The 9,891-nt window shown below is 57.7% G+C and overlaps 1 protein-coding gene across 1 annotated transcript; it reads right to left on the bottom strand.

The window, feature by feature from the left end:
- Window positions 1–3,160: 3,160 nt before the first annotated feature.
- LOC115337546 lies at window positions 3,161–8,991 on the bottom strand. The gene is made up of 10 exons (XM_030005914.2): window positions 8,904–8,991; window positions 8,449–8,520; window positions 8,295–8,366; window positions 7,749–7,820; window positions 7,495–7,572; window positions 7,305–7,403; window positions 6,335–6,442; window positions 5,875–5,937; window positions 5,270–5,444; window positions 3,161–4,759 (listed from the first exon to the last, which is right to left on the bottom strand). Exons 1-10 carry the CDS (start codon window positions 8,989–8,991, stop codon window positions 4,513–4,515), a joined length of 1,074 nt encoding a protein of 357 aa, XP_029861774.1. The 3' UTR covers window positions 3,161–4,512.
- Window positions 8,992–9,891: the final 900 nt, after the last annotated feature.

Genomic DNA, 9,891 nt, shown 5'->3' with positions numbered 1-9,891 from the left:
CGGGCCGGCGGGTGATCAGTGGATAACGTCCCGAGTAGCCTACTGGGCTGGGGGTGTGGACCCCAAGGAGGGAGGAGAAGCTGTTACTATCCGGGAAAAGGGACTGTCGGAGTTAACGGAGGGCAGCAAGAAGGTCCGCCCAGCCGGCTGTCAACCCCGCCCCGAGCGGTCTCGAACTCGCGGTCGGTGGGGTCGGAACTGCGAACCCGGAAGGGACGGTCTCTGGCGGAAGGCGCCGGCACGGGGGGCAGCCCGAGCCGCGCTGCACGGGCAGTCCGCCGGCGGCGTCCGGGGCTGGGATTGCTGGAGGGGAAACCTGGAGACCCAAGGGAAGCGCGGTGGGGTGGGGGGGGCGAAGCTAGAGACCCAAGGGAAGCGCCAGCAAGCCCGCCCCCTCGGGAAGAGAAACGGGACCCTTTCGCGGCACTGCGAGAGGAACTGGAAGGGCTAAAAAACTAGAAGGTGCGGTTTGGGGTTCAGGCTGCCCAATCCGCATAGTGAATACCTGCCAATGGTCTGCTGATAAAGAGCCTTATATACACATTCCTGTGGGCCCAAAACAGATAAGTTTGGAATTCTTAATCGATACAGGAGCCCAAATTAGTGTTTTAAACGAACGACAAGCTAGTGAGCTGGGAATTAAGCCATCAGGAAAGGCTATAAACGTTAGAGGAGTAACAGGGGCGACAGAAAATGCCCCAGAGCTCGAACTCAACTTTGGTTACCGGGGGGGGGGGGGGGGGGGGGCGGGGGAAGAACAACAGCTGTGGAAGTGGCTTTAAGCCCCTATGAGGGAAATACACTGGGATTTGATGTGCTGGCAGGTGGGCAATGGGACCTACCCAATGGTAGGGTGTGGAGCTTCGGGGGCAGGGGGGCAGAGGCTATTCATGTGAGAACATTGCAGGTTGCTCCTGCACTACCGCAATCTAAAGTAACCCGTGTCCCTCAATACCCACTTCCAGTCGCAGCCAAATGGGGCATTTGGGAAGTAATTAATGATCTGGAGAAACGAGAGATCATCAGTCGCGCACATTCCCCTTATAATCCTCTTGTTTGGCCAGTCCGTAAATCAGATGAAAGGTGGCGACTAACAATTGATTATAGAAGATTGAACAGTAATACCCCACCATTAACTTCTGCCGTCCCAAGTATTACCTCAGTGATAACAGCAATACAGGCTGCAGCCCACCCATGGATGGTTGCTTTAGATGTCAAGGCTATGGGTTTTTTTATGGTTCCCCTAAGGGAAGAGAACAAACCCCAGTTGGCCTTCACTTGGGAAGGGACCCAATACACTTTCAATTGACTTCCCCAGGGATATAAGGACACCCCCACTATTGCTCACAATGCCTTAGCCAAGCTTCTTGATGCTGTGGAAGTACCATCAGGTGTCCACATATATCAATATATAGATGATATCCTGGTTGGTGGGGACAACAAGGAACAGGTAGGACAAGCTGCCCTCCATTGGTATTGTTCCTATGACCTTAGCAAAACCCAGAGGCCTGCATGCCTGGGAAGCCTCGGATGGGAGTGGAAAGACTCGCCACATCAGTGCCCAGTGGATAATACTGGCCTTCTAACCCTGTGACCCGGTTTTAAGACCGAGGCCTAGTTTGTGCTTTCTTACGGGACCATGAAGGAACGAGTCATTCCAGTCCTTTTGCTGGCAGTGATGACGGTGACAGGCGTGGATGGTGAAGATCTGGATGATAATGTCATGGCAAAATGATGGATATTAATATATCGTGAGTCCTTGACCTCGCATGAGAGCAATGTAACAATTATAGTTGGAGGTTCAGATTGGATGGGGGAGGAGGTTATACTCATGTTGTTTATAGTTGGTCACCAGGTGCAGTAAATGCTATTTCAGTATGAAACACCAGATGTGACTATATCCTCCAACTAACCCATGGGATCACGGGGTGGATTTGGAATGGTACTACGCTATGCCCTGAAATTCCATGGGGGCAACTGTGTAGGGTACTCAAGGAACATCGATAGAGCATTCTAGAACTGAATTTACAACTACCAACCTTAGCCACCGTTACATCTGACAATTTGGGGACTCTTAAACTATCGGTTATATCGGTAAAATGACTATCAAAAATTGGGCTGTATTGGATTAGATGCCAAAGAAAGAGAAGGGTATATGTAAAGTTTTGAACATGTCAATGGACAACTGCTGTGTTCACCCCAAATGGGTCAATGTGGCTTCAAGACTGAATCGACGAGAGAATATGGCAAGAGACTCGGAGGCAATTGCTTCTGCACCAGGGACCAACTGGTTGGGAAAAGTTCTGATATGTTCGTATTTTCTTTCACGGGGTGGGCGACCAGCCTTCTCTTATCTTTAATAATGCTTGTAGTTACGATTACTGTAATCTATATTGCAATAAGTTCTATCAAACGCTTGGTAGTGAAGCCTGTACTAACAGTTAAGTTAGTACTCCCTCAAAACTGTCCATACACTGGATATTCCTGTGTTCGATATTGCACTTTAATTCTACACCAGAAGGAAATGGTGGCCCACAATGAGCGTCAAATTCACCAAACTGCACTCCCTTTTAACTTTGGAGGCAAGACGTGACTGTACCACCACTTCAAGGAAACCAGTCGAATCATCACTGTGGTCACGGGGTGCATTGAGGCAGTACATCCCCCCCCCCCCCCCATCCCGCCAGCAGGAAACAAAACTTCTCCAGGAAGGGAGAAGGGGAAGGAAACCCCGGAGGCCGCAGGTTGAAATTTGAACTGGCCAATCGAGATGCGCCAGGTACACCGAGGTGACCCTCCTGGCCAAGAGAATTAAACGACCACAGGTCAGATTCGACAGGGGTATAAACGGGGTCCCGCCGGAGGACACGTCGGCAGTCCTCCTCGGAGCAGCGGGTCTGCAGTCGGGGACTCCCCCTCGGGCCGGGGCACCGCCCCAGGTAACTCCTCGAGGGAGAGAGCCCTCAGCTTTTAGGTGAGTGATACGCGCGTTTTGAGCCATCACATTAACTCTTGGGGATTCTTAAGTCGGCCGTGTAGTATTAATTCTCTTTACATCATTGAGCCTGTGGTTTTATAAAATGTTACCGGACTTCTAACTAGCTTTTGCTGAAGAATAAATCTGAGTCTTAACACCTATAGGATTTGGTTAGTCGTGCATCCGTAACACTCTCAACAGGAAGACTGCATCCGCCCCAAAGTCGCTCTAGCCTCAGGTCCCTTGCCTGTGGCTGAAGCCCAGGATGGCACATAAGAGCAAGGCAAGCAGGTGACCGTTCCCCCGGGTGCTCTCCTGCGCCCCTGCGATCTACAGCACCGACTGTGTGAGCAGCAGAGGGGCCTGGTGACCTCTTGGCCGGCACCTGCCAGCTCTCCCAACGCTCTTTCCAGGCCACGTGCAACACCCCTCGAGGAGCGGCTGGACCAACATCGGGCCCCGCGGGGCTCTCTTACCGGGAGAGCTCTCACGCACACCGAGGAAGCCCTCGCTAAAGCACTGCAGGGAAAAAAAAGATCATCCACGCTTCTCGGGGAGAAGCGGCAATCCCCTCTCCCCCTCGGTACTTTTACACTTTCTTGGCAATAGTAACCGTGATCTAAGCCAAGGCCTCAGCACTAACAACAGACCCAGCCACCCTTTAGACTCAAAAGCCATGTGCTTACTGTTGCACCCCCCCAGAACTGCCCTCTCTGTACTCACGAACGGCCTTGGCTCTAAACGGGTGTTCTGCTTCAGTGTCCTGTGAGGAGTGGCCGCAGCCTTAGCACGCAGCTGAACTCTTACAAATGCTCCAGCCAGCCTTTCAACACGCTGTTCAAGCAGTGGGGTGGCCACCACTTTGGTACGGCCAAGGCAGTAAAGGCCTCCCTCAGGGCGTGCCTTAACAGGAGGCCCAGCACCCAGGTGTGGACATACTTTGCAGCACCCCCAGTTGGTGATGGCCCATCAGTTAGGGCCCGTCAAGGCAATCGGCGAGGACCTTTGTTGTGCCTGCAGTGCATTGGCTCGGCAGGCTTCTGTCCCTGGCGATGTTCTTGATGGCTTCCCTCTTGTCCTGGGTATCCCATGTGAGGAGGCCCACGGCCAGATGATCCCGCTGCGATAAATGTTCCCTCACCCGACGGACGCTCCCGCGCCAGTCCGTGCGACTGGCCAGGTCGGACTCCCGCCACTGCCTCCCGCACCGTACGTCGGTGAGGCTGGTGTCGCTGTCTGTTGCTGGCCATGGCCATGGGCTCCCCCACTGGGGGCCTGGCGCCGGTCGGGGGAGCCGCGTGCCCGGCTCCCGCCTGCCGACACCGTGGGCATCCGCGGCTGCGCCCGGGCGCGGAGCTCAGCCAGTGCTGGTGCCGCGCGGGGCTTGCTGTTGGTAGCACACGGACACTTGCCTGACAGCTCTGTCCCTCTTTATTTTGAAACAAAGGGCTGAACCTGCGGCTGTCGGCAGGGCTTCTCTCAGCGCACACCCAAGCCCTACCCCGGCGGGGCCGCCTTCAGCCCCTGCTGGAGGGTCAGAGAAACGTGCTCTGGGGGCGGGATGGCCGTGTTGGTTGGGCCTGGAAGGTGCTGGCCTCGTCCCGCTGGAGCAGAGCCGCCAGGGATGGGCTGGGGGGCCGCGGGGGCCGCGGGGAGGCCGGGCGCGCCGGTTTTCCAGGCAGGACCGTCGGCTGCTGTCTTTGGTTCCATCTCTCGGCGGTGCCGGGGTGGCTGGTCCGGCTGTCCGAGCGCGAGCGGTAGCCTGAAGCGGCAGCGGCACGCCTGTGGAGAGAGGAGGCCGCTGAGGCCCTCAGCTGCAGACGGGACAGAGGGACTCAGCTCCGCAGCACGGCCCAGAGCCGGCAAGGCTCACCACCACGGGCAGAGCCGCTGGCACAGCTCGGCCGAGGTGGGCACCCGCACCTCACGGCACCAGCGAGGGGGGCATTCCTGCGGGCAGGTTTGCTGGTCAGGAGCGGGCGCTTGTGCGCGTCTCGCTTTCTAGGGCAACCTCACGCCCCGCTCTTTCTCGTCCTGACCTTGCTTTGCCTATGGCTCTCCCTCCGGGGGGCTGCCCTTGTCCCAGGCAGGGTCACTTTGAGCTAACACTGGCTCCAGCCAGAGCGGGCTCTCGAGAAGAGGGCCCGGGAATTAAGAGGCCTCAGCAGAAACCTCAGCAGAGTCTTTTGGCCAACCACTAACTCGCCACTCCACAGCAGCCTGACTAGAAATGCTTCGTGGCTACGAGCAGCCGTCGAAGGAAGCAGTGGGGGAGGGAAATCAAGAACTCACTGTTTCCTCTTCCTCCGCCGCCGGATCATGACACAGCAGAAGACTATTCCAAGTGGCAGGGCAACCATGAGTACTGCCGTGCCTATCATACAGCGCCTCCGCACATCTTGGGGACAGAGGACACTGCCGGGGCTCTGGGGCTCGTCACCACTCGTGGTTCTCTCGCTGACCACGTCTGGAGGAGCAGTTGGGAACGTTAGATCGTCCTGTGCACCACTGGCAAGCTTGCAGCACGTTTGATGGGGTCAGGAAGGTCCCTCTTTCCCCACAGGTGCTGGTGCCTGGGGGCACGCTCCCACCCTTTGGGACAGGTTGTCCCACCGAACAAACCTCAGAAGGCCAGAAGAGGAGCGCGGCGGGGAGCGCAGCTGCTCCTTTGAGGGACACGGGCAAAAGCCATCCCTGCAGCAGGCAGTGCCCCCCCCAGCTCTCCCTCCCCCTGGCCAGCTCCCACACCCCGCGGGGACAGGGTCAGGCCCTCTCAGGAGACACCTGGACCTTGCTCTCCCCTTCGGCCTTTTCTCCAGCATGCGCACCGCTTGCAGCCGCTGCCAGATTTTAGGACGCCTCTCCCACTTCGGGACCCCAGCAGGACTGCTCAGTACCTGAGTCCGCTCGAGGAAATCCATATACGCTGCCGCGGTGGTCTTCTCCGGGCTTTGACAGCACTGCCAAAAAGCAGTGAGGCAGGTGAAGCCTCAGCATGGCTCGGGCACAGAGGACGCAGGAGGACGGGGAGGCTCCCCCTAAGCCCCTGCCCAGTCTGCGAGTCAGAGCATCGCTCTGGACCTCAGCTCACGGGAGGGATCCCGCTCGGTGCTGCTTTTGTGCCTTGGGCCTCTAGAGACTCCGGGCAACCTCTGGGATGCAGCTACGGCGGGAGGCACGTTCCGTCAAGAGGCACATCTCCCATCATCTGCAGGACGTGGCCCAGATGCCTCGAACCCAAAACACTTTCAGCTTTGGCTGCTGGCGTGACGTGCAAGAGCCAACGCTGGGGGAAGAGCCTGCTGACACGCAGCCACCCTGATGGGTGACACCAGCCGGCCACGGGACAGCAATTACCTGGTGTGCCAGGGGCCTGCCTCGCCTCCGGTCCTGCAGCGGAGACTGGCAGTGAGCCACTGCTTCCTCCCAAAAACACCTCCTTCTGCACAGCCTCTCGGTCCGTCTCTTGAGAAAGCAAGCGGGACAGTTGGATCAGACAGAACCGTTCCCCACGAGGGAGATGGCATCTTCAGGAGGCACTCCTTCTCAAGGACATTGACGGGGTTTAGAAACAGCGCCTGGGCTTTCGGGGCTGCGCCTAGTCACCACGCCAGACAACAGCCACGCCTGAGCTGCTGGGAGACCTGGGACATTGCACGCAACCTTCTGGTTTGCATTGCACGCAGCGCATTCCTGGCAAACTGTAAGGTGATGCTCAACGCCTTCCTTCAAAGGGGACGGGAAGAAGCTGCAGCCAGGCCAGCCGGGGAAACAGCCCTTCTGAGAAGGGCTCCTCCGCAAGGCCCTCATGCCCTTCCCTGTAAGCACCGGCAACGGTCACATTCGTCCCATCCCAGCTATCGGTCCGCAGACGGGAAACCGAGCACAACCCAGAAAGCCTGCCGAACCAGCATCTCCACCTGACCTCCAGCATCAGGAAAGGGCAGCCAGCGTTGCTGGGGACCTCGCTCCCGCCTGGAACTGGCCCAGCGGCAAGCAGTGCTGCGTGTGAGCTGAACACAAGTTCAGCGCACGCCAGGCCCTCAAATCTGCCTACCAGCGGACGTCTGCACAAGCCAGCTCTGACCCGTAATGGTAAAAGCGGGGCAGCGCCTGCCCCTGGCACGCGGCTTGAACCACAACTGGCAGCAGAGGCTCTGCACCGTCTCTGTGCCTCACCAGCACCTGCAAGGCGTGAAACCCAGCAGCGCTGCTGCGAGGCTCTGATCGACCCCTTCCCGCTGTGCAGGCTACAGCGTGTCCAGACAGGTACCTAAAACCTCTGGTTGCCGAGTCTCACGGCTAAGGCAGAGCGAAATACACCCACCGTGTCCTCTCTCCAGTTCCTCCAGCATTTGCCTTAGGAATCCAGATGGCTGCAGGGACTTTCTTCCTCCGTCACCTGGGTACTTGGCTCTCGCAGGACCTTAACGGAAAATACGTGGTTCAATTTCATGCGAATAAATTACAGAAAACCAGCGCTTAGCCCGTGGGGTCGGCAGAGACAGACTACTCACCCCTGCGATGCCGGCCGTGCTGTAGAACAGCATCCAGCCGAGGAGCTGGAAAAGTCCTCCCTACAGGCCCATCTGTAACTAAACACCCAGAGAAGCTTCCGTCATCTATCGTGATCTACATCGGCAGAACTGAACCGCAGAAGCGGTAAGGGGATCACGCAAGGAGAGGGCACACAACGTGCAGGTCTCCGTCCTCACACCTGCAGAGCCGCCCGGCTGGCAGCTCTCAAAGGGAGGGAAAAGCCGTGACGTACCCATGCCATCTCCCGAAGCCTCAGTCCTGGAGCCCAGCCGGGAAGCTGCATCGCCTTCGCCTGCCGGCACGGCTGCAAGAAAGCGCAGGACAGAACAGCTCCCGTGACACGGTTCAAGATACTTCCTCAGATCGGGCTGGCAGGGAGCGCAGCTCAAAGACGGGATTACCCCACGGCACTCATCTCTCCCTTCCACTCAGGAGCATGGCGCAAAGAGTTCCCACGTGCCTGCAGTGGCACCATGCCGGGGCAAAACGACCCACGCGCGGAGCTGCCAGGAGAAAGGACTCCCTGGAGCTCACGCCAGCTCTAAACTCAACCCCAACAAGCCTGCTGGCCCGGCAGCCAGCACCGGGAGCAGCTCAGGCTCCGAGGGGCCGGCATAGACAGCTTTGCAGGGCAAAATGCCTCGGGGCGCGTCACTGAGCCTGACCCGTGCCCTCTCTCCTCTTCTCCGCGTCTGCGCAACGGACACGGAAGGAGCAACTTGCATTTCACACGGAAAGAAGACGGAAAGGTAAATGCTCCTTCCTCCCGCTGGCTTACCTGTGGGGTTGCTCTCAGGCTCGCGGACAGGAAGGGACCGAGAAGTCGGGAAGCCACCGTCTTCAAGAGGATCTTAAGGAAAATTGCACAGGCATAAGCTCTTGCCACATTGTCAATGTTTATTCTTGCAAGGAGAGGGACATTGAGAACTTACCTGCAGGATGCCCCAAGGGCTCCAAACCAGCATCCAGCCGAGAAGCTGGATAACCACTGCCACCACCCTCATCTAGAAGCAAGCACAGATGAGAAACGTTTCCATTGCGCGCTGGGATCCACTTGTGCCTTGGTGAACTGCAGGCACTGGAAGGGGGTCAGGCAACAACGTGGGAGCCAGATGTAGGTGGAGACTGCCAAAGCTGCAGAGGGGCCTGGTGACCTCTTGGCCAGCACCTGCCAGCTCTCCCAACGCTCTTTCCAGGCCACGTGCAACACCCCTCGAGGAGCGGCTGGACCAACATCGGGCCCCGCGGGGCTCTCTTACCGGGAGAGCTCTCACACACACCGAGGAAGCCCTCGCTAAAGCACTGCAGGGAAAAAACCATCATCCGCGCTTCTCGGGGAGAAGAGCCCGCTGGCCTGTGAAAAGCTGCACCAGCGCCGCCCGCTTACCTGCTCCCTGTGCTTGCCACCGAGCAGCCCAGACAGCCCTGACATGCAGGGCCACCAGGAGGATGAGGAGGCGGCGGGCAGGGGCCATGGCTCCCTGCACTTGCACTGTGACGCTGCTGCTGCTGCTGCTGGTGCTGCTGCTGCTGCTACCGCCGCCGCAGTGAGCGCCAGGGGCTGAGCGGTTGGTGCTTATGTCTGGCACGTCACCGCGGGGCTCTGTGACCTCACAGTCCCGCTGTGACCTCACGGCTGGGCCGAGAATGCGTGAGGACGGCTCCTGCCACGGGGTGCTCGTGGACAGCCGCTGGAGCACAGCCAGGGGAGCTGCCCTCCCGGGGCAATTATTTGACAGGCAAAAGGAAACCGCAAGAGAGCACGCGGTGGGTATATGCTGCCTGACCAACCCAGTGGCCTTCTAGGATGGAGTGGCTACATGTCCTGGTTTCAGCTGGGATAGAGGTAATTGTCTTCCCAGTAGCTGGTACGGTGCTACGCTTTGAGTTCAGTGTGCGAAGAATGTTGATAACGCTGATGTTTTCAGTTGTTGCTAAGTAGTGTTTAGTCTAAAGTCAAGGATTTCTCAGCTTCTCATTCCCAGCTGGAGGGGCACAAGAAGTTGGGAGGGGACAGAGCCAGGGCAGCTGACCCAAACTGGCCAACGGGGTATTCCATACCAGGTGACGTCCCAGCTAGTGTATAAACTGGGGGGAGCGGGGGCGGGAGATCGCCGCTCGGGGACTAGCTGGGTGTCGATCGGCAGGTGGTGAGCAATTGCACTGCGCATCATTTGTACATTCCAATCCTTTTATTATTGCTGTTGTCATTTTATTGGTGTTATCATTATCATTATTAGTTTCTTCTTTTCTGTTCTATTAAACTGTTCCTATCTCAACCCACGAGTTTTACTTCTTTTCCTGATTTTCTCCCCCATCCCACAGCGGCGGGGGGAAGTGAGTGAGCGGCTGCGTGGTGCTTAGTTGCTGGCTGG

The sequence above is a fragment of the Aquila chrysaetos genome, unplaced genomic scaffold (assembly GCF_900496995.4).
Source record: "Aquila chrysaetos chrysaetos unplaced genomic scaffold, bAquChr1.4, whole genome shotgun sequence".
NCBI classification, from domain to species: domain Eukaryota; kingdom Metazoa; phylum Chordata; class Aves; order Accipitriformes; family Accipitridae; genus Aquila; species Aquila chrysaetos.
This window is presented reverse-complemented; position numbering and strand designations above follow the sequence as displayed.

What these genes read in the sequence shown, in the direction of transcription:
- LOC115337546 (XM_030005914.2), bottom strand. Translation starts at nt 8,991, where the DNA reads ATGGCCCCTGCCCGCCGCCTCCTCATCCTCCTGGTGGCCCTGCATGTC. An exon ending in GGCTTCGGGAGATGGCATGG is followed by an intron (nt 7,573 to 7,748) that starts GTACGTCACGGC and finishes CTGGGTGTTTAG; the next exon opens with TTACAGATGGGCCTGTAGGG. An exon ending in GCACGGCCGGCATCGCAGGG is followed by an intron (nt 7,404 to 7,494) that starts GTGAGTAGTCTG and finishes TTTTCCGTTAAG; the next exon opens with GTCCTGCGAGAGCCAAGTAC.